General features: G+C 42.3%; 1 protein-coding gene across 1 annotated transcript in view; it reads left to right on the top strand.

Moving 5' to 3' along the window:
• The window catches only part of Dnah9 (dynein axonemal heavy chain 9), a 347,292-nt gene that overhangs the window by 152,293 nt on the left and 170,924 nt on the right, over window positions 1-24,075 (top strand). Inside the window, exons 33-38 of the mRNA XM_052195119.1 lie at window positions 949-1,076; window positions 3,290-3,398; window positions 6,232-6,379; window positions 16,155-16,329; window positions 21,634-21,807; window positions 22,252-22,459. Of these exons, the coding sequence (XP_052051079.1) occupies window positions 949-1,076; window positions 3,290-3,398; window positions 6,232-6,379; window positions 16,155-16,329; window positions 21,634-21,807; window positions 22,252-22,459 (942 nt within the window). The remainder of the gene's footprint in view (window positions 1-948; window positions 1,077-3,289; window positions 3,399-6,231; window positions 6,380-16,154; window positions 16,330-21,633; window positions 21,808-22,251; window positions 22,460-24,075) is intronic.

A 24,075-nucleotide genomic window follows, 5' to 3' on the forward strand; every position in this document is an offset into this window, starting at 1 on the left:
CTCATCATTGTTATTCAGGCTGCTCCAGTGGCTCAGAGACTGCGATGACGCAGGGGAAAAGAAGCATATGGTGTAAATTGGAAAAAAAAGAGAAAAAAGTTTGAGTTTTTAAATTATGCAACTTTACAGTAAGATAAATCCAGAAAACATTATTGAAAAAAATCACTGGAATTAATAAGATAACTTATTAAACATAATTTAATGTAAAATATATAAACTTTGGTAGCTTTTCTCTTCACTAGCAATAGCCAGCAAAAAATGAAAACCCCAAAGAAGAAAAATCCCATTCAAATTAATGGCAAAAATTTGAAATATTCAGGAATATTTTGGCCAATGCAATAGATGTTTGAAACTATATATTTTTAATATTGGCATAAGACAATTTTTTAGAGAGAGAGAGAGAGAGAGAGAGAGAGAGAGAGAGAGAGAGAGAGAGAGAGAGAGAGAGAGAGAAAGAGAGAGAGAGACCCTATTATTTAGAAGGAGAATTTGATATACAAGTCAATCCTACTCAAATTAATGTATAGATTCCCAGGTAATGACAGTAAGAATGAAAGAAATTGTCTCCAAAAGCCCTTCATAAACCTGATTTGCTAAGTCTGTGATTACAAAGCTCAGAAACTTCACCTCAAAAACTGTGGTATGATTCTCATGTGATGCAGTCACTTGCTGAAATGATTTGCCGGGTCCTTTGGAACATAAAAATCTGAAACCTCAAGAACTGCAGCGACTGTTTTGTCCCAACTGCCATTCTGTTACCAGTCTGGTACACAGAAAATGTGTCTCTGTAATTTGTGTCAGATACCAGGTAGAGCAAGATCAAAGTTGGGTCTGTCCTGTCTCATCTGTTTGCACCTCCAGAGTTTTGTAGCCAATGCAGGGAAGCTGTGTTAAGAGAAGGATGCTCAGTGCTGGAGTGGAAAAGAAGCTGTCTGTGATTCCTTTCAGGCCTGTTCTCTTCCATCATGAGAGAGCTTGCCACAATCTCCCATGATGGGCCCAAGTGGATCTTACTGGATGGCGATATAGACCCAATGTGGATAGAGTCTCTGAACACGGTCATGGATGATAACAAGGTATCATGCTGGGGGTGGTATGCCATCCATGGTCATCTCTGCAGGTGGGCAACCCCCATGCAATGTTCATCTGGAAGCCAAATTTCCAGTGTGACAGTGCTTCTGGAAATCCTGATTCCATGCAATGGCCAGCCTAGCATAAGCAGCCATCGCTGGTGTCCAGTGAGACACTCCAGAACTTACCTGCCCCCACTCTTACCTGCTTAAGAGGCCTTGTCATGTCTACCCTATTTTTGTGGTTTTCATGACTTTCAGAATCTCCTGTCTGTGGATTCGTTTAATATTTAGAGCTGAGAATAATATTAGTCTTCCATTAAAATCTTTTTTATAATTTGTTTCCCCTTAAATAAAGAAACTAAATATCAGAAACATCCCCAGTCTGTCAAACACCCTATGGGATGATAAATGCCTATCTCCAGAGAGTAAATGTTAATTCTAACAATGGAAACTAACTGCATCTCCGTGAAATGGCTGTTACGCTGGGAGCTGCATCTAAACTTGTTTAAAAACCATGTCCAGATTGGAAGTGTTCAAATGACTCCAGATTCATAGAATCATTAGAATAAGTGCATAGTTTCCCAGCGGGGCTGCTTAGAAGGAAGAGCAGAAGTATAACGCAGAAGTCCCTTTCTTTTTATAGTTTTATTGTTCCAATATGGTCTGGTTCATTCAAATTATCAGCATCAATTTGCAGTGTTTAAATAACTTTTTTTTCCAGACTCACTGAGTGCAAGGGTGAAGGGAGACAGGGTGCAAAGGAATGGAGAGGGGATTGTTAGAGAAAACACTGGTGTGAGAACACAAAAGAACACACTGGTGTGAGGGCACGCACTTGAAACTCCACCACTCAATAAACAGAAGCAGGAACATCTTTAATTCAAGAGCACCTTGGTCTACATAGTGGGCTAAACAGTAACACTGGTGGCGGGTGGAAGGGTAGTAAGAACCAATCCTGTCCGTGTTTTGTGCTCTGTGCCAGAATAGTGGAGACTGAAAAAGATATTTATTTGGCTCACACTTCTAGAGACTGGAAGTCTAAGATCAAGGGACCATGGAGGCTTTCTAGCTAGGCAATGCTGTGTAATCCCAAAAAGAAAGACTGTGGGGCAGGGCAGCCATGGAGCAGTGAGGAGCAGGCCTGGAGCAAAAGTGGGGCCAAGCTGCATCCAAACTCTGGAAGTCTCACCCTGAGATGGGCAGGAGTAGGATCGCTCCCCCTCTGCCCCGGGGCTAGCATGTCCTGAGGAGTGTATCCTGGGCCACACCTTTGCACACAGGAGGAGGTCATGTACCCCAGTAGCTAGGTTAAACTTCTCCCTTAATAAGGTAATCCCTCCTTGCGCTAATGAGGCATCCAAAGCACCCTAGGCTTGTCCAATGTTATACACTCACACCATAAGCCCCTACTTATCCCCCAAAGGTTTAAATAGCCTTATTTTCCCCCACCCCCATTGAAATGAGCTGTCTCACTGAAGCTGCCTCCCAAGAGTGTCTTCTCATCATGTTCACTGATGCCTGTGATCGCTTAGCTCCCTGCCTTTGTGCTTTGTTTTCCCTCCCAGCACCTACCAATCTCGATCTTAGGCTGACCACAGGGCTACAATTAGGAAAGCTGAGCCTGAATGTCAGGAGAAGGACAAGGGAAAGCAAAGGGTAGAATTCTGACTTGAGCCCTTATGTTCAGCATTAATCCATGTGCCCCAATGGAAGCTTCAAGGTCTGACCAACTCTAAAGATTCTACTTCCCATAGTGTTTGGGGAACATACTCAAAGTGTAGCATATCCACATCCCCAGCTGACAAGAGCCCATCAAACCCCACCTAGCTACCAATACATTTGTATTAGCTACTTCTTTTTATCTGTGGCTAAACACCTGACAGAAGAAGCTTAAGGGAGAAAGGATTAACTTGCATCAGTTCCATCATGGTGGAAAGACACAACAAGAGCAAACACATAAGGATGGGGCTTCACATCTTGGCGGATGGGATGCAAAACACAAGACTGGAAATAGCACCCTACTGTAACCCCCACAGGTCTACCATTAATGACCCACCTCTACCAGGTATACCCCAAATCCCAAGGGTTACAGAACCTCTGAACAGCACTGCGAGCTGACAACAAATTGTTCCCATGAGCCTATGGGCCGTCTTAGCTTCAAATCATGACAGCATCACAGCTTCCTCCTATGTGATTATCCCTTTTGTGGATTCCAGGTACTGACCCTAGCAAGCAATGAGAGAATCCCCCTTAACCCCACAATGCGCCTCCTTTTCGAGATCAGCCACCTGCGCATAGCCACACCAGCAACCGTCTCCAGAGCAGGTATGGCTGACCCATGAAGCCAAATGGCTCAGTTGAGGAATGTGCTTAAGGATGCACATTTGCTTTGTTGTGTGTTTAAGGAAGCTCCAAACAGGAGCTACAAACCGGATTCTTGTAAACTCTAGCCAAGTTCTCAGCCTTTAAACCATGTCCACAAGGGCAAACAGGCACCATGAGATATAGGCCACCCACATGACTTTGTACCTTCAGGAAAAGTGTTGTATCTAAGGAAGGGGAAATAGCCCCTGACCCATACAACTGTGCACTCATAGGAATGTCTTTTTTTAATTAGATATTTGCTTTATTTACATTTCAAATGGTATCCCCTTTCTGCATTACCCCTCCGAAAACCCCCTATCTCATCCTCCCTCCCCCTGCTCACTCCCTCCCCCAATTTCCTGACTTGCATTCCCTATTCTGGAGATTCAAGCCTTCATTGGACCAATGGCCTCTCTTCTCATTGATGTCTGTAATGGTCATCTTCTGCTACATATAATACCTGGAGCCATGGGTCCCTCCATGTGTACTCTTTGGTTGGTGGTTTAGTCCCTGGGAGCTCTGGAGATACTGGTTGGTACCTATTATTAGTCCTCCTGTAGGGCTGCAAACCTCTTCAGCTCCTTGAGTCCTTTCTCTAGCTGCTTCATTGAGGACCCTATGCTCAGTCTATTGGTTGGCTGTGAGTCATAGTATCCACATTTTGGTCTTCCTTCTTGAGCTTCATGTGGTCTGTGAATTGTATCTTGGATAATTCCAAGCTTTTAGGCTAATATCCACTTATCAGTGAGTGCATGCCATGTGTGTTCTTTTGTGATTGGGTTACCTCACTCAGGATATTTTCTAGCTCCATCCATTTGCCTAAGAATTTCATGAATTCATTGTTTTTAATAGCTGAATAGTACTCCATTGTGTAAATGTACCACATTTTCTGTACCCATTCCTCTGTTGAGGGACATCTGGGTTCTTTCCAGCTTCTGGCTATTATAAATAAGGCAGCTATGAACATAGTAGAGTATGTGCACTTATTACATGTTGGAGCATCTTCTGGGTATATACCTAGGAGTGGTATAGCTGGGTCCTCAGGTAGTGCTATGTCAAATTTTCTGAGGAACTGCCAAACTGATTTCCAGAGTGGTTTTACCAGCTTACAGTATCACCAGCAATGAAGGTGTGTTCCTCTTTCTCCATATCCTCTCCAGCATTTGCTGTCCTCTGAGTTTTTGATCATGGCCATTCTGACTGGTGTGAGGTGGAATCTCTGGGGTTTTTTTGATTTGCATTTCCCTGATGATTAAGGATGTTGAACATCTCTTTAGGTGTTTCTCAGTCATCTGGTATTCCTCAGTTGAAAATTCTTTGTTTAGCTCTGTACCCCATTTTTAATAGGGTTATTTGGTTCTCTGGACTAACTTTTCAAGTTCTTTGTATATATTAGCCCTCTATCAGATATAGGATTGGTAAAGAACTTTTCCCAGTGTCTTAAATTGGGTGAGATTCAGGCCAGATCTGGCCTCCTTTTCAGTGGAGACAGGCATCGATGCTTCTCATTAACTCCTCGTGGCAAGGGGCAGCATGATCCTACCTCTCCCCTGTCTGCACTCATTCAATTTATTAGCAGAGACTAGAGGATTAAAAGGGGGCCTTTTTGATGAGATGTTCAAACTGAAGTTAGGATGATATGGTTGCTAGGATCCTACTGAAAAACAGAACAGAGCATGAGAGCCACAGGGATCCTTAACTGTGATGGGCATATTGATGGCTACCATCATGGTGATAGGTTACACTTGGATTCACAAATCCAAAACTAACAAGAGGTCTACATGAAATGTGTGATGATTTACATAACATGGATCTCTCACTGAAACTACTCAAAGCTTTTGTAAAATAATATAACATTAATAAATATCAAAGAAACCAAACTTTATGATCTCAGATATAATAGCAGATGTTCTCTAAATGGGCACAGTAGAGTTGGTGAACACAGGGCTGGAGAACTTGCTGTATCTTTTCTCTGTTCACTTTCCAGGGTGACTGTGACAGGTATAACACATTATATACACCTGGTAGCCTTAGAAACAGCAAAAGTGTATTTTCCCATGTTTCCATTAAGTCAGACATACACAATTAAGGCCAGCAAGGCTGTGCTCCTTCCAGAGGCTCTTGGGAGCATTATCCCTTGTATCTCTGAGCTCAGGCAGCCCTTAGGCTATGCACTTGTCACTCCAGTCTCCCCGTTCACATGGATTAACTCTCCTCTCCTCTCTCTCTCTCTCTCTCTCTCTCTCTCTCTCTCTCTCTCTCACACACACACACACACACACACACATCTCTCATATACACATACACACACACACACACACACACACACACACACACCCTTGCCCTTGCATTGGCATTGACAAATGTCCCATCTAGAAAATCTTTGAAAAATCTCCTTTTAAGATCTTTAGCTTAGTTATATCCAGAAATGGCTTTTGGTAAATACTGCCAAATTGAGAGTGTGCAGCAACTAAGACATGTACATATCCTTAGGGGACTTCAATATTCCCCACTGCACTGACATCCGTTGGACATGCTGGCAACCATTGCTGATCAATACCAGTTTTCTTTCCTCCTATCTAGACTTGTCCCCAGGTTTTTCTCCATCACTATTCTCTCTTCATCCTTGACTTGGCATTGGTCCTCAGCAGCAAATCCATGTGCCACTCTGACCTAGGTGAAGACCCAGTCTTGGTCTAGTCTTCTGCATTTTTCATACTGAGAAGAGATCTTTATTATGCCAAGAATGTACTGACATGCATGGAATACTCAACCATATTTCCTGTGCACTCAGGGATCCTGTACATAAACCCTGCAGACCTGGGATGGAACCCTCCAGTAAGCAGCTGGATTGACCAGAGGGAGGTCCAGACTGAGAGAGCCAACCTGACCATCTTGTTTGATAAATACCTTCCTACCTGCTTGGACACCCTCAGAATCAGGTAGGCCAAGAAACAGGAAAAAAATACATCATTAAAGTCATAAAGAACTTGCTGGCTCACAGTGGAAACCCTGCTGATGTTCTGTCCTGTTCTCAAAATCACAGCCCTCTAGACACAGCAGTTGGCAGAGGAAAATACACATTAAGATGGCCATATGATGCCTGTTGTCAACCAGACAGAAGTGAAGGAGAGGGAAGAAGGCGGTGGCTTAAAGTGCTTTTCCTAAGAGCCACATGATTCTGTCTACAGGTGACAACCATCTATAATGGCTGACAGCCATCCTGGGCGCAGAGCTTTTGGCTTACAGAGCAGGCAGCTGGCCCTCCAATGAGACCAAGTGTAAAAGGATACACTTTTCAAGGATGTAGGCCTACATCCTGTTCCTGACTGTGTGTAATAATGTAGGATCTAATGTGATAGGTCACTTGACCAGTCCTGCCAAGGCTAGATTTAGGGAGTTTGCTTTTACTCTGACCACCTGCATTAGTCAGGTTTTGATCCCTGCAAAAGAGAAACACCCTAGATGATTAATTTGTGAAGAAGGAAGATTTTCCTTAGCTATAAATCTGCAGCTTTAGTCCATAATCAGTTGACCCTGTTTTGAGGGTGTCTGTAGAGACACATGGGCAGTACATGTGGCAGAGCCAAAGCATTCATCTCACATCTGGGAAGTAAAAGAAAAAAGGAACAAATCAGACTGCCATATCTTTGCAAAATCACATCTGCAGTAACCGAAAGACCCCACTAATCCTCTCTTCTTAAAGGCTCCACTCCCTTTCAATTGCACTAAATTGGAGCCCAAGCTACTAACACATTGGTGCTAGGAGACACTCAAGATCCAAACTATAGCACCACCTGTCACTTAAATAAAAAACTAATTATGCTTGACTAAGCAAAGAACTATTAAAGCAAGAATAATATGAGGTCAACAGAGAGGCTCCCAAGTTTAAAGCCTACTTCTCTCTTGTTCACTTATAATTTATTGACTGGTCTATGTATTTATGCTACACTTGATGCATTATTCTGCAGCCCTGGGACCTATCACCATAATTTGGTCAAGAATGGCCATCAGAGACAATATTGATAAAGCCCACTACTCAATATCTATTTCCTTCATCAGTGGCCTGATTCCAATTGCTCACAAGTGCAGAGGCAGTGGGGGAAGGAGATTTCAACATGAGGCAAAGTCACAGGGGAGCCAGATACTCTTACTCTATATACCCTACCATACCCCTACTCTAAAAAGCACATACACCCACATTAACAATGTATTCTTTATAACCAGAAATGGAGCTGTAGTCTACTAATTGAGATAATGGTATATTTTAGATATTTAACCAAACACTGTTTCTGATGTACTTTCTGTTTTCTGCTGTGTTCATGATTACTTTCCACTTCTGAAGCCTTTGAAAAGCATTCAACCCCTGGTGGTTCTTTGCCCTGCGTTCTTCATATATGATGTGTCTCTGGAAATAAGCAGAGCCTGGGAGGGAGAGCAGTGTCTCAAGCAAGCAAGCAAGCAAGCAAGCAAGCAAGCAAGCAAGCAAGCAAGCACCTTATGCAGCTATAGTACCAAAGAAGGATGAGATGTTAGCAAGATGAGCTGGTATTGTGTGACACAAGTTTTCCTGGAGAGACAGAATACACATGTCCTAGGTAGGAGCCCATAAGAGACCAAAATCTAGATGCCACCAGACTAATGGGCTTTATTAGGATTACTTGCAGAAATACAAGTGAGAGATTACTTATAGAAACAGAAATGTCTCAAAGACAGCTGTATCACCAAAGCCCATCTCAACATGGGCAACAGTTGACAAAAGTTGGGACCCTAGAGCACACTGCCCAAGGCAGTTCAACAGGTTGGAGAGTGGCCCTTCCAAATGACTCAGTTGGTCTAAACCTTCTCCAAGTAGTTAGACTTGTTTCTGCTTCTTCCAAGCTGCTAGTCTGTTCTCAGAGTCTTCTTTGCAGTTTGGCCTATCTGAGAGTGACTCTCAGCAGTCTTTTCTGCTTATGTACCATTAGGGATGGAGTGACCTATTGAATATGGTCAATCTAGGGGCTTCCTGAGTTGTTTATCTTGTACCTTAAAGGGCTTCACTATAGCATAGAGTGTTTCAGTCTCCAAGAGAACTGCTGTATAATAAATAGCTGGTCCCTCTTTTTTAGTTTCTGCATGGACCCTGAGTGATAGCAACACATATAAAAATTTTGTTTTCTTTTGATGCATATATTCATTATACATGATATTGTGTCACAAAAAGATATTGTCATACAATTATATATGTTGCACCCTCAGTAGTTATCCTCCATGCCCATAAGTTCTCTTTGTTCTCCTGGACACGTGTGACTTCTGTTTCCCCATCATAAATGCATACATGCTCTTACATGTTTATATAAAATCTAGGAATTACAAATGAAAAAATTATAGTTGTCTTTCCGTGACCAGCTTCACTTTCTTTCTTTCTAAAGATGTATTTATTTCATTTATATGAGTTCACTGTGGCTGTCTTCAGACATCAGAAGAGGGCATCGGATATCAGATCCCATTATAGATGGTTGTAAGCCACCACATGGTTGCTAGTAATTGAACTCAGGACCTCTGCAAGAGCAAGCAGCTGGTGCTTTTAACTGCTGAACCATCTCTCCAGCCCCCAGCTTCACTTTCTTAATATGATCATCTCTAATTGCATTCATTTACCTACAAAAGGCACAACTTCATTCCTTTGTATATCAGAAGAAAGCATATATATATATATATATATATATATATATATATATATATATATATATATCACATTTTCCATTCATTCCTCTCTTTCTTCCTGGACAACAGGTTGAGTCTATAATTCAGCTATTGTGAATAGTGCTTCAATTCTGTGATGTGTAGACTTGGAGACCTTTCAGTAAATACCCAAGCATGGCATCATTGGGTCATATGTTAGGTTGTTGTTAGTATTTTTAGAAACTCACATAGTGATTTCCATAGTAGCCTGACTGGTTTACATTCCAGTAGTATATGTAAGTGTTCCCTCTTGTCCACATCCTTTACCAGTGGTTGTTACTATTTGTTTCCTCAATGACTGCCATTCTGACTGGAAGAAGATAGACTCTCAGAGTTGTTTTGATCTGTGTTTCTCTGGTGGCCAGTGAAGATGAACATTTTTTTCTGCATTGTCCTGACCATTGTACTTCATCTTCTTAGAACTGTCTGTTCACACTCTGAAACTAATAGAAAAGAAACTGGGGAAGACCCTTGAGGACATTGGTACAGGGAGAAAATTTCTGAACAGAACACCAATAGCGTATGCTCTAAGATCAAGAATTGACAAATGGGACCTCATAAAATTACAAAGTTTCTGTACGGCAAAGGACACCATCAAAAGGACAAATCGGCAACCAACAAATTGGGAAAAGATCTTCGCCAATCCTACATCAGATAGAGGGCTAATATCCAATATATATAAAGAACTCAAGAAGTTAGACTCCAGAAAACCAAACAACCCTATTAAAAAATGGGGTACAGAGTTAAACAAAGAATTCTCACCTGAAGAACTTTGGATGGCGGAGAAGCATCTTAAAAAATGCTCAACTTCATTAGTCATTAGGGAAATGCAAATCAAAACAACCCTGAGATTTCACCTTATACCAGTCAGAATGGCTAAGATTAAAAATTCAGGAGACAGCAGGTGTTGGAGAGGGTGTGGAGAAAAAGGAACACTCCTCCACTGCTGGTGGGGTTGCAAATTGGTATAACCACTCTGGAAATCAGTCTGGCGGTTCCTCCGAAAACTGGGCACCTCACTTCCAGAAGATCCTGCTATACCACTCCTGGGCATATACCCAGAGGATTCCCCACCATGTAATAAGGATACATGCTCTACTATGTTCATAGCAGCCCTATTTATAATTGCCAGATGCTGGAAAGAACCCAGGTATCCCTCAACAGAAGAGTGGATGCAAAAAATGTGGTATATCTACACAATGGAGTACTATTCAGCCATTAGAAACAATGAATTCATGAAATTCTTAGGCAAATGGATGGAGCTAGAAAACATCATACTAAGTGAGGTAACCCAGACTCAAAAGGTGACTCATGGTATGCACTCACTAATAAGTGGATATTAACCTAGAAAACTGGAATACCCCCAAACATAATCCATACATCAAATGAGGTACAAGAAGAAAGGAGGAGTGGCCCCTTGTTCTGGAAAGACTCAGTGAAGAAGTATAGGGCAAAACCAGAACGGGGAAGTGGGAAGGGGTGGGTGGGAGGACAGGGGGAGAGAAGGGGGCTTATAGGACTTTCGGGGAGGGGGGGCTAGAAAAGGGGAAATCATTTGAAATGTAAATAAAAATATATCGAATAAAAAAAAAGAACTGTCTGTTTATTTTATTAGTACTTGCCCCCCCACTGAGTTGTTTGCATTTTTGTTTAGGTTTTTTTTTCAGTTCTTATGTGTTATAGATAGCAATCCTCTATCAGATATATAACTGGAAAAGGTTTTCTTTCTTCCTGATGACTGTCTTTTCACTGGGTTATTTCCTGTTCTGCATAGAAGCTTTATAATTTCATGAGTTTCTACTTATCAATCATTGACATTATTTTCTGAACAACTACAGTCCCATTCAGAAACTCCTTGCTTATGCTTATATCCTGAAATATTTCCCTACTTTTTTCTCTAACAGTTTCAAACTGTTATGTAAAACAGGTCTTACATTAAGATTATGGATCATTTGAAGTTAATTGTTTTTCAGGTTGACAAATGGGAATCTAATTTCATTACTCCACACAGAGAGCTTCAGTGTTCTCAGTACAACAACAAAGTACCCTTTGTTGAAAGGGTTGTATTTCCCCTCCATGTGTACTTTTGGTAGTTCTGTCAAAAATTAGCTGTTTGTAGCTATATGGGTTTGATCTAGGGGTTCTTTGCTATAGCTATAGCTCTATATCCCTGTTTTTTTATCTATACGCAGCTGTCTTTGCCACTATGGCTTTGTAGTATGATTTGAGATCAGGTGATGTGATGTCTCTGGCTGTGTTATATCTCCTTAAAATTAGTTTATATCCATGATGCTGCATGTTTCAATACAAACTTTTTCAATACAAAATTTTTTTTCAATACAAATTTTTTTTTCAATACAAATTTTTTTTCTAGTTCTGAGACAAATGTCACTGGAAAATTTATAGATACTGCACTGAATATTTAGTTTACTTCTGTAACACATTCACAATGTTAATTATTTTCATTCATGAGAGCTGGCAGTCTTTACAGCTTCTAATATCTTATTTGGTTTTTTTCCTAGATATTTCATGTTTTCATTATAGAAGTCTTCTGCTTCCTTAGTTTGGTTAGGTCAAGGTTTACTTTTTTTTCAAGGTTTACTTTTGAAGCAATCGTGAATGCAAGTGTTTTCCATATTTCTTTCTTAGCATGCTGGTTATAGGTATTTAGAAAAGATATTGATTTTGATAATATTTTATACTTATTTAAGAGTTTCATGTAATATTTTCCAATCATATTTACTTCATCCTCCTTAAACTCCTCCCAGACCCATGTCACTACTCTGCCATGAGTCACAAGCTTGACAAAAGATGATGCTCTCTCTCCCAGCAGCTACCAAACACCAATAGTTCCTCACCCAGGGCAAGGCTTTTCTCCAACCTTCCTTTCTCTATGCTGTGGTTTTGTCTGGCTTAAGCTCATGTTGGTCTTGTGCATGTGCTCATGGTTATTTTAAATTCATACATTCACTGGTCAGCATATCAAAAAAACAAAAAAAAAGGCAAACAACAAAACAAGCACCATTTTCTTATAGCTGCCTACTATCCCTGGCTCTCATAATCTTTTTATGCCTCCCACCCTTTCTGCTATGACCCCTTAGCCTTTCAGGGAGACATACAGATTTCCAGTCTGTGGCTTAACACACCACAGTCTCTTATTCTTTGCCACTGATCAGTAGTGAGGATCTGGGTTACTCGCAATCTTCGGCAAGAAGCTTCTTGGGTGAGACTTGAGAGATGCACTAATCTAATCTATGGGCACAGCAATGAGTCCTGGGAGTTGTTTGGATATTGTGTCTATTTAGCAGAATGTTAGTAGGTTTTCTCCTAGGGCCTATGACCTATCTAGCCACAGATCCCTTACCCCAGTATGATACTGACTTTGTATATTAATTTTTATGAATGTATTAATCATATTTAAGAGTTTTCTTAGGGTGTTGTTATATCATCTACAAATGAGGATACTATGACTTCTTATCCCAATCATATTTCTTTCATTTATTCTAGCTAAGACTCCAAGCATTATCTTGAACAAGAGTGGACACCCACCCTGCTTTAACACTGATTTAAGAAAAAATGCTTTGAGGTTTACCCACTTACTGTGATGTTGGCTATAGGCTTTTTGATAAGCAGAGGTTGTTATCTGGAGATATGTTTCTTTTGTTCCCAGTGTTTTCAAAGCTTTTATTATGAAGACATTTGGACTTTGTCAAGAGCTGATGCTACATATTCTTGCATGGTCACATGCAAAGTCAGCATTAGATATAAAGCAAAGGAAGGAACAATGTGAAGGAGATAGCTGGGTGGGGAGAGAGCATGATTTTAGTCTGTCATAATCTGCGGGTTCCAAATCACAAGTCCTTCGGTATTCCTTCCCAGGCTCCCAGACACTGGCCATACCTTGGGTGGGCTTCAGGCACCTGGTAGTAACACAGGCTCCTCCCCAGGCAGTCCTTCCTAGCACTGGCCACACCACTTGTTCCTCTGCAGTCTCTGGCTCTGACTATGTTTCCATCTCACTGACTACTATGCTCGGCTCTAATTTGAGGTTTCTTCCCAGCAGTCTAAAACAGTTCTAGAACAGGTTCACTATAGAGTCCTAGGACACTTGTTCTGAGTCTCTCTAGAGCTGGTTTGCAGATGGCCTTGTGCCACCCAACCACCAGCTCAGCGTGGGTCTCTGTAAGATGGCTTTTCACAGCTGCTCCCCCTGCAGTGCTGAGAAGAGAGGATTTTCCCAGTATGGTTTCTCTTTCTGCCATTGCAGCACATCATGATAAGCTCGCTAAAACATCTGTTTCAAAAAGTGTGAAACAGATTTCCTGAAGCTCTTTGCCTTAAGCTGTGGCTACTGCTGCTTGCTGTTGGCACTCTGTCTTACTAGGGGATGGAAAACTAACTCCCTAACATGCCAAGATCCCTCTGAGAGAACGGTGGAACTTTCTCCCCTGCTTTGTAAAGTTCCCTAGTTGATTTGCTATTAAAGCTGTAGGTATTGGAAGCATGCAGCGCATCACTTCTGAGCTGTTATCTAACTTCTCTCAGTGTATTCCCTGAAGATCCTGGTGGCCTGTGCGTTGCGGATCATCTTAGAGCTCATGTATTAAGGATCTTTAGTATAATTCATTCAATAAAATTTAACTCTAAAGCAACTTCAGGGTCCCTGAAAAACTGTTTCATAGAGCTGGTTCCTTTCCTTCCCGTGGATAAGATCTAGGTGTAAGATATGTATGCATGGTGCCACATGTGTGTAATTGTGGAACTGAGGAAGATGTGGTGAGGTTGAGTTACAAGACTGGTACAAGATTGAGTTTTTTGCCAAAATGACTGTCTTGAATAAATACTTAAAAAAGATCAGAGTCATTGTTTACAAGGTTCCAGGTCATTCTTTGGTAATAAATATTTGTATACTCACTTCTAGTCACACATACACACACACACACACACACACACACACACACCTAGCAGTGTACTGAAAGCTTAAAGAACCAGACCTTATTTACAATGGGGACTTCTGGTTCAGAAGCACTATTCCATGGTGAGGAAGGCAGTATTCATCATCTCTTCTTTCCTGTAGTAAAAGCATCTTCTCATCCCTCAGAGCTGAAAGAAGACAGTGGAAAGAGAAAGGGGGCATGCCACTTGGCTGGAATTGTGTATTCACAGCTACTATAACTATAGATCTCAACATCTAACTCCTTCCTTTGGGACAGGTGGGAGCTCCTTATAGCCTGCCTCATCACTAGCATCTCCCATCTACATTTCTTAAAAGATATATGTCCAACTCCTTTATCCAGTGATACTACCGGTCATGCAAAATTCTGCAAGGCAGTCCTGTAGCCTGCAAACAACAGGCCCACATGCATATGGGTCTCACTGGATTCCTCAAAACCTTTTCCTCTCCTTTGCTTTGACAAACTGGAACTCAGGATGCCTCAGCAAGAAGCCTCTCTACAAGTGATCTCACATTGTCAAGCCCCGTGTATTTCTCACACACCAGAATTTCCAGCTCAGAGCAACCCAACTGAAGCCTGTTCCCTGCTTTTCCCTCAGGAAAAACCCTTGCCTTCCTATGAGACATAAGGCATCTGCTGAAAGCCAAAGTTCTCACTACAATCACTTTGATCCTCAATACCACTAAGAAGTCCAGAGGTCAGAGTTGCAAATTGATCCCACCTGGGTTGTCTGGAGTCTCATTTTGTGGTAGAGAGGCAACTGGTATCTTTTATTCTGGTGCTTTATCTAGTACAGAGTCAGAGATGATGACATTTTATTATTCTGTCACAAGTGTGTATTGAGCAAATGATGGATAGATCATTAGGGCTTGGTGTCCTCATTACTCAAGGAAGTTATGTCTACCATTAGACCACACATGCACACTGTTGTAAAAACTACAGATTACAAACAGCTGCAAACAAAAGAGTTAGAGAAAGGGATGCCAGTCAACTTAGAGGGCCAAAGGTGGTAAATGAGTTTTAAGATGCTGGTTAGTAGTGCTGTTCACCTGGTAATACTGGCTAACATGGATGACAGTGACTGCCTCTCACAGCCCACTAGGACAGCATCCCACAGCAAAATGTAATATGAGCTGGCTATATGTTTACATGGTGCATACTGTCCACATACTTAGAGGGATAGAAGTGTGTGTGTGTGTGTGTGTGTGTGTGTGTGTGTGAGAGAGAGAGAGAGAGAGAGAGAGAGAGAGAGAGAGAGAGAGAGAGAGACTCTGTGAGTGTTTGCACATGCATATGTGTATGTGTGCATTCACAGGTGGTGCTGGAGATTGACCCAGGACCTTGTGTATACTGGGCAAGTTCTGTACTTCTACGAATTCTACATCCTCAGAATTTAGCTGTTCTTTGGGCTTCGAAGAAATTGCATGATGGGTAAAAACAAGAACACTGGTTCATTTTGTCCCACACCTGCATTCCCCGAATCCTTCGAAGTAAATTTCAATGCAAACAAAGGAAAAGATAGGAAAAGAAGGTATCAGAGGAGAGATGAGACAAGAAACCTTATCTCAGAAGGCTGTCAGGCTCAGCTCTTTAAAGGAAACTTGCCTAAGAATATCTTTAGATAGAGAAAGACCACACATGATCCTTTGTGCTCCCAAGGAACATTAAAAAAAACATGAGCCCTCTGAAACCAATGGGCTTCCATGACTGTGTGATTGCATCTCAAGAGCAGAATGCTCATGAAGTCTTAGATCCTCAATTTCTCCCTCCCCCTCCCTCTCCCCCTCTCCCTCTCCCCTTTCCCCTCTCCCTTTCCCCCTCCCTTTCCCCCTCTCCCTCTCTTCCTCTCCCTCTCTTCCTCTCTCTCTCTCCCTCTCCCTCTCTCCCTCTCTCTCTCCCTCTCCCCCTCTCTCTTTCTCCCCTTCCCTTTCTCCCTCTCCCCCCTCCCCTTTTTCCCCTCCCTCTCTCCCTTTCCCCCTCCCCCTCTCCCTCTCTCCCTCTCCCTCTCCCTCTCTCCTTCTTCCTCTCTCTGCAGATTTAAGAAGATAATTCCAATCCCAGAGCAGAGTATGATCCAGATGCTGTGCTACCTCCTTGAGTGCCTTCTGACAAAGGAGGATATTCCTGCAGACTGCCCCAAGGAAATATACGAACTCTACTTTGTGTTTGCTGCCATCTGGGCATTTGGCAGTGCCATGGTCCAAGATCAGGTAAGATGGCACACTGAGATCAACAGCATGTTGTAGTATACAGCAACAAAAACTGACACTCCCACAGACTTGGAAGGTAGGCTTGGAGGGTAAACTTTGTGGTTATTGAAATTATAAGAGTAGTTTCTTGCACATTGTGCCACAAAAGGCATGGCTCCCCCGGCAGAGGCCTCACAGGCTGAGACAGAGGAGGGTGTGGTGTGTTTGGAACTACTGCTTTCTGAGCTTAGGAGCACACCTTTGCTTTTGTGGAAAACTGTGCAGTGTTAGGGCTTAGACAGCTGCTGGAATGAGTCTATGATACTCTTCCAGATGACTTGGATTTTATAAAGAGGGGTCAAAGGATGTTGTACTATAGAAATCTAAATGAAAGGAATATCTTCACCCTTCTAGAATCTTCAAAAGGTTGTGCTACTCTGTAATTAGCCAGAGTTCTGCAGGGTTATCTCTATATCCCTTAAGCACAATGAAGGTCAGGTCAAATGTTAACTTAACTGTAAGTAGGAAACCAAGTAACATTCACCATTGAGTGTTGACCACTGCAGCCTCGTGTTGTTGAGGAATAGAGACATTGACTTGGACAATGACCCCAACATTCAATTCCCTAACCCTTCCTATATTCACAGCCCCTTTCTTTACTTTAGTATGTCTTATCTAGATTTAACATATCCAAGAATATACAAATCAGTGTTTTGTAACTGGGTCTAGCTATCATGCAATGTTATAAAGATGTCAAGAACATGGACTATGTGAGCAAATTTTAAAATCCATACTAAAGAGTTATTAACCACAGGCATGATTCTACACAGATTTGTTCATCATAGACTTATCCACCTGGTGTGAATGAAACATTTGGCCAAGACTTACTACTTTCTGTTCCCCACAGTCTCTGGCGAATATTATTCTATCCTCTGCTTCTAGGCATTTACATATTTTTACATTCACTGTATATGGAGGGTCAGTCCTTCCATGTTGGGATTATTTCAGTTAACACCTCCCTGTTAACATCACCCTGTTATAAAGAGATTATATGCTTTATATGCTTATCCCAAAGCACAGCAATCATAATAGCAATCAGAGGAGTGGAAGGCAACTGGGAGGCATTGCATAGGTTTATGCATTGACTTTAGTGATGACTTCATGAGTATATGCTTAGCTCCAAACTCTCTTAAATTGTAGCCATGAATAGTGCAGCTCTATTTATTAATAAAGGCTTCAACAATAAATCTGATGCCCTCTTCCAGAGTGTCTGAAAACAGCTATAGTGTACTTACATATAATAAATAAATAAATAAATAAATAAATAAATAAATAAATAAATAAATAAATCAAAACAAGGAAAAGGAAAAGCAAAAACACAGGATTTGAGTTGTAACTGTCAATATTACCTGGGAGACTGTGAGTGAGGTATTCAACCTGTCTCTTCCTTGTTCTCCCCATGTGTCCAGAGGAGGATGACAGCTCCTGGGTTGTTGATGAGGGTATTGTTCTAATCGTCAATGTGGATATTTGGAAGGTGCTAAGAACAGGGCTGGCATGTATATATGTTTGCTAGCATTATTCTCCTAACTTAAATAGTAAACTCGACAGAAGTATTTGGCACTGTCTCATAACAGGAGGTCAGACAAGCTGTGATTCTCAGAGTTATAATTTATTCCCTCTAATCCAGGTTGATTGTGGGGCTAGCTGTGTGTGTGTGTGCATGTGTGTGAACATGTGTGTGTACATAAATGCATGTGTGCACATACATGTAGACATCAGGAGTCTGTGTCACATATCTCCCTCAGCTACTCTTCAACTTATTTTTGAAATAGTCTCTTACTGTGATCTGATGCTCATCAGCTAACCTAGATAGACTGGCTGGTCAGTATGCCCTAAAGACCCTGCACTGGGATTATAGGCACGCACTGCTGTGTTCAACTTTTATATGGGTATGGGAGCTTGAACTTGGATTCCCATGTTTGTGTGGCAAACATTTGACTAACACATCTTCCAAGCTCTCAGGAGTTTTGTTTTTTCCCAAGAAAACTGAAAAGATTCAGCCTTGCCAGACAAAGCCATATTTGAAAGCCCAGAAAAAGTTGGGCGTGAGACCAGAGGAATAAACACTTTGTTCTGTCATGAGGAAAGCTTTTGTTCTAGCACCAATCCACTATTGCATGTTGTTCAATCTTCAGACTGCTTTGAAGTTCCATTCCTAAGGTTTCTATTACTGTCATGAAACACTATGACCAAAAATCAACTTGGAGATGAAAAGGTTTATTTGGTTTATACTTCACTAGAGGAAGTCAGGACAGGAATTCAACAAGGGCAGGAACCTGGAGACAGGAGCAGATATAGAGGCCCATGGAGGGGTGCTGCTTACTGGCTTGCTTCCCTTGGTTTGCTCAGTCTATATTCTTATAGAATTTAAGACTACCAACCCAGGGATGGCACCACCCTCAATGGGATGGTCCCTCTGCCATTGGGCACTAATGGAGAAAATGCTGTGTCTTGTGGATGCATTTTCCCAGCTGAGGCTCCTTCCTCTCTGATGACTCTAATTGTTGTCAAGTTGACACACAAAATCAGCCAGTACACCCTCAAAGGCAGAGTGTGCAGGGTGGATGAAACTTGAAAAGATTTAAAAATGCAGAGACCTGTGCTTTGTATCAAATATAGTCTCTAACCTTTCAGCTGCTGGATGTCAGGTAGCAATTCCTGGGCTTCTTACTACACTGGCAGAAGGGTAGCAGGAGAAAGATGCCTGATCAATTTTCCAATCTATGTAGAAGTATTTAAATCCACTCCACTCTTTCTAAAAGCCTGGAAGAAAGCACCCTCCCAGGTGTCTTAAACTCTTAGAACTATGAACAGTCACGCTGGCCCATGGAGGGAAGCGTGGCGGGGAGACACAATAGAAAGCTTTTAGCACCAGGGAGTACCTGGAATCCCACATAACCTGCATTAAAACTAAACACCAGAGTGATATAAATTAGAGAATAGGAATTTGGCCAGATATTTGCATCAGCACTACCAATGGTGTGTCAATTAACTAGCTGTCAGTAAGACCACACACGAACAAAAATGCAGTCTACGCCTGTGTGGAAAGTTCAATTTAAAAACAAAATAACAACACATTACTGGTGAAAACTTTGCAGCAGTCACAGAAAGTGATCTCCCACAGGGACACTGTAGAGAGAGCACAAGACTGGTGGTGAGAGCTTACATATACAAAAACAGGGACCATTCTAACTAGCCAGGACAATTCAGAGCATGGTGATGACTGAATGTGGTGAAATCAGATCCCAAACTCTATAAATGGGATGCCAGTATCGTGTGTTACTGTCACATAGTTTAAGGAGCAAGGCTATAGCAGAACATGAAGCACATGAGAGACTGGATTTTATAAAAATGCAATCCTAGAATGAGCCCCCACAGAGCTGAGTACAGAGGGGACCAATGGCTCAATTAGCTGGGGTCACCTTGTCTCTAGAGTGGAAGCTTAGAGTAAGTGCAGATTATGGGGCTGCAGATTATGGGGCTGCAGATTATGGGGCTGCAGATTATGGGGTTGCAGATTATGGGGTTGGCAGGAAGACAAATTAGAGTTCTTAGCCCAGCCTGGCCATGAATTAACCAGATAGATCAAGGATGAGTTGAGGTGAGATGAGGAGAGGATTCTTTCTAGAAGCAGCCTCATCTTGAGACCTCCCTATTAACCAAAAAGGTCTCCAAAGACTTCATCCATGAGTTACAATGGGGTTTTTCTCTGGGGTTATGATTAGCAAATGGCAGCATCCCCTTAATCTGAATTGAAATCAGAATCAGAGCTGCACATAAGCCTGTCCATACCGTTGGCCCCTTTCCATTCTCGTTTCTTATTCTTGGTTCAGTTTTTCTAGTTTGGTTGGCTGTTGGGTTCTTATTGTTTTGAGACAGGATTCCCCTCAATAGACCAGGCTGGCCCTAAACTCTTAACCTACCAGCCTCCACTTATGGATCTCTGGAATCACATGTGTGCCACCAGGTCAGCCTCCATCCTCATTTTGAAAGCAAAGAATTCTATTACTTAGAAGACAGTAAATGAGAAGTGGCCCACCTCCATCAGGTTCAGATTCATTCCTCCATACCAGCCCTATCCCTCATCTGGATTTGGAATGCTGTCTCTGCCCTGCTCTCCCTGGGTGTCTCTAACAATGGTCAGTCTGTCTTTTCTTTGATATTTCCTATATCTGGGTATTTGAAGCATGCTAGATAGTTGCTAGGTTTCAACTTGGACACAATGGAGTGCATGGATATTCAACTCTATATCTAAGGGGTTTGCACTTTATATTAAGGCATTGAAATTGTAACATGCAGTCTATTATTTCTGTCAGAAAGACCAATAGGATTTATCTCCTCTGCTGTTTTTTGGATCTCCTGTTAGGTCTTAAAGGAAGCTTTTCTAAGGCTCTTTTCTAAAGCCTTCATCTTAACAGGACAAAAGTGAGACCCAGAAGGATGTGACTAGCCTCTGTGGCTCTTCTTGATCAACTGCTCTGTGTTTTTGCTGTCAGCCTTTACTTGGGTCATGAAATTGCTCAGTCTCGGATGTCTGGGAAGGTTGGAGGTGGTTTCTTTCTTCAGGAGGTCATGGTCTACACTTGTTCTTCCAGTGGTCAAGGACCCCTATCCCCTCTGTGTTCTTATATATTCCCCATTTCAACACTCTCTGTTCCTGGGGAATAGTGCCAATGCTGCAACCACATCGTTAACCAAAGTGCTTATATGTGGTCCTCTTACTTCATTTTCTTTGTACCACGTGCTATAAAGAATATATATTTGTTTAGCTCTTGGTTTGGAGGCCACACTTCTGGGAGCCTGGCACTGCACCTGCTTTCTTGATGTATCACAACAGGGCAGAGGGCATTCCATGGATGACAGAGCAAATGTGCTAAGTCTCTCTTCTTTGAAAGCTACCATGGACTCCCTGCCCTGTGGCTTTATCTCACATCAATTCTCCTTTCCATGAAAGCCCCACTTCCAGGTACCATTACACATGACTTGAGACATTAACTCTCCAGCATATAAATGCTAGGGCACATCCAAGCCTTAGCAACTGCCAGAGGACAACATCTGTCTTAGGGCATCCCCTGCCTTCTGGTCCTGGACAGGGTTGCTGCTCCAAGAGTTCTGTCATTCCAGGCAACTGATCCACCCTAAAGACATACATAGGCAAGAACTCTTTGTACCCCTACTCCAACATCTATCAGTACCAGAGCTACCTGCATGGGCCCCTTGGGCTCTGTTGGACCTGCACCTTCACCAGCTTTGTCTTTGCAGCTTGTAGACTACCGGGCAGAGTTCAGCAAATGGTGGCTGACTGAGTTCAAAACAGTCAAGTTTCCTTCCCAAGGAACTGTCTTTGACTACTACATAGACCCAGAGACCAAGAAATTTGAGCCCTGGGCCAAGCTCATCCCCCAGTTTGAATTTGACCCTGAGATGCCTTTGCAGGTAAGTGGGAATGGCCAGCGAATGACATGGAGCCCATGAGGGTGCTCAGCAGTGACCCCTGTTGGTATCAAGTGCTTGACCTTGTATAAACCAGTTGGTCCCCAGTTGTATTCTTTTTCAAATCTTAAGTGTAATGAAGTCACAAGGTCCCCTACAGGAAAGGAAGCAAATAGAGACCCGGTGAGCTTCATTAGGGACAGAGGACATGAGATAGCAAGGCCAGATGACACTGTAGTCCCTTTGGAGATGCCTTAGAGAGACAAAGGATAGTCTCTACTGAACTCCAGGGAGCAATAACAGTGGGTTTACAAGGTGGGCAAACAGTAGATGTTAGGAAAGATACTCAGACAAGTCCTTACTAGGCAAGTTTCCCTATGACAGAATCTCCTCTTCTGGAATGTCCCAGAACATGTTGTGTGACATGCCTATCACATTCTGTTCCAGGCTTGTTTGGTACACACAAGTGAGACCATCCGTGTGTGTTACTTCATTAAACGGCTCATGAAACGGCGGCGGCCGGTTATGCTGGTCGGCTCTGCAGGCTCAGGCAAGTCTGTGCTGGTGGGAGCAAAGCTGTCCAGCCTTAACCCTGAGGAATATATGGTGAAGAATGTGCCCTTCAACTACTATACTACATCAGCAATGCTGCAAGGTAAGCAGCCCCATGGCCTGAGGTGTGAGCCACTAAAGGGCCAGGAAAACTCCCGGGGAATCAGGACTGGACCTCCCTCACACACAACGCTGCGTCCTCCCTAGCCCAACACACCTCTGGCCCTTGTCCCCAGTACACTGCCTCCTTCTATCTTTCTTTTCTGTGCCTTATGGCCTGTTAAATTCCCTTAGGGTAGTCCTATGGCTTCACAGCCATCCCAGCACCATATGGAGCTGTGTGGGCTCGTAGGCTCAGGTACAGGAGCATCTACAGATGTTACTCCATTCATACCTCAAATCTGGTAGATAGGATCAGAATCTCAGGTTAGGAAGCGGCTGCTTAAGGTCATATCAAGAAAAGCCTTATTATGCATCCCATCTTCTGAATTTTCTTAGGGTCAGTGGTGAGCTATCCATGGGTGTTCATTCATTTGCTCTGAGTGGAGGTAGGCTCAGTGTAGACCTTCTCCCTGTGCTAATCACTTTTCATTGGTCCTCTCTTATAAGAAGGTCTCAATTTATGAAGAAATACTCCAAAAGCATTTCTAAGTTCTGAATGGTAGCACAGGTTTGTAATGTCCACACCTTGCAGAGGCAAGAAGAGCAGCCCAAGCCCATCACCAGCCCGGACTACAGAAAGAGTTCCAGAGTAGTCTGAGCTACAGAGGAAGTCCCTGTCTCAGAAAACAAAGCAAATCAAGCCCACTTTCTTTTGAAGATTCATCCAAGACAATGCTTCTGCAAAATAAAGGGAGACGTGGGGTTGGAGGAGCAGCTTCACCCCTGTCCTGCCAATTGTAACTGTTAGAGTTATAGAAAGCTTATACACACACACACATACACACACACACACACACACACACTCATGCATGCACACTAAACACATGCACACATAATGCTTACACACAAACACATACATGCAGACACATACATACACACATACATAACAAACAGGCACACAAAACACATGCACACCTATAAGCACAAACACACATGCATGCACACACACTAAGTACATGCACACATAACACACACAAACACATAGACACACATGCACACATACATAGCAAACAGGCATAGACACACACATAAAACACAGACATGCACTTGTGCACCCACACAAATATAGACATTAAGAGCTATAATATAGGTACTTAGAAGATGCTTGTGTATCTGCCAATGAGTGATATTCTGACCTAAGTCATCATCATTTTGCTTGGGATTTGTTAACTTTAACTTTTTTGTGTGATAAGCTTATGCCTGTGATGGGAGTACTCTCACCACAGCCCATTGCAAGATACTAATACAATGTAGGAAAACATGGAGTCACTGGGAAAGAGATGACCCACCATGCCCACTGCTGCATATCTTCTCACATCTAAACAAAGGAAAGAACCTCCAGGACATAAGATGATGGTAAAAAGACAGCACATTCATTAAAGTATGAGTTTTACAGTTTTATCCCATTGTTCTTATTATAGTTACATATAAGTTTATTCTTTTTAAATAATGGTCTTATTGAACACACAGCCAAGTGCTGGGAGAAATGGTTCTGCCAACAATTAGAAAGGGGAAAGCTAGACACCTGGTGTCAAGGGTAAATGAAGCATGGAATGA

Source organism: Apodemus sylvaticus, chromosome 10 (genome assembly GCF_947179515.1).
Source record: "Apodemus sylvaticus chromosome 10, mApoSyl1.1, whole genome shotgun sequence".
Lineage (NCBI taxonomy): Eukaryota > Metazoa > Chordata > Mammalia > Rodentia > Muridae > Apodemus > Apodemus sylvaticus.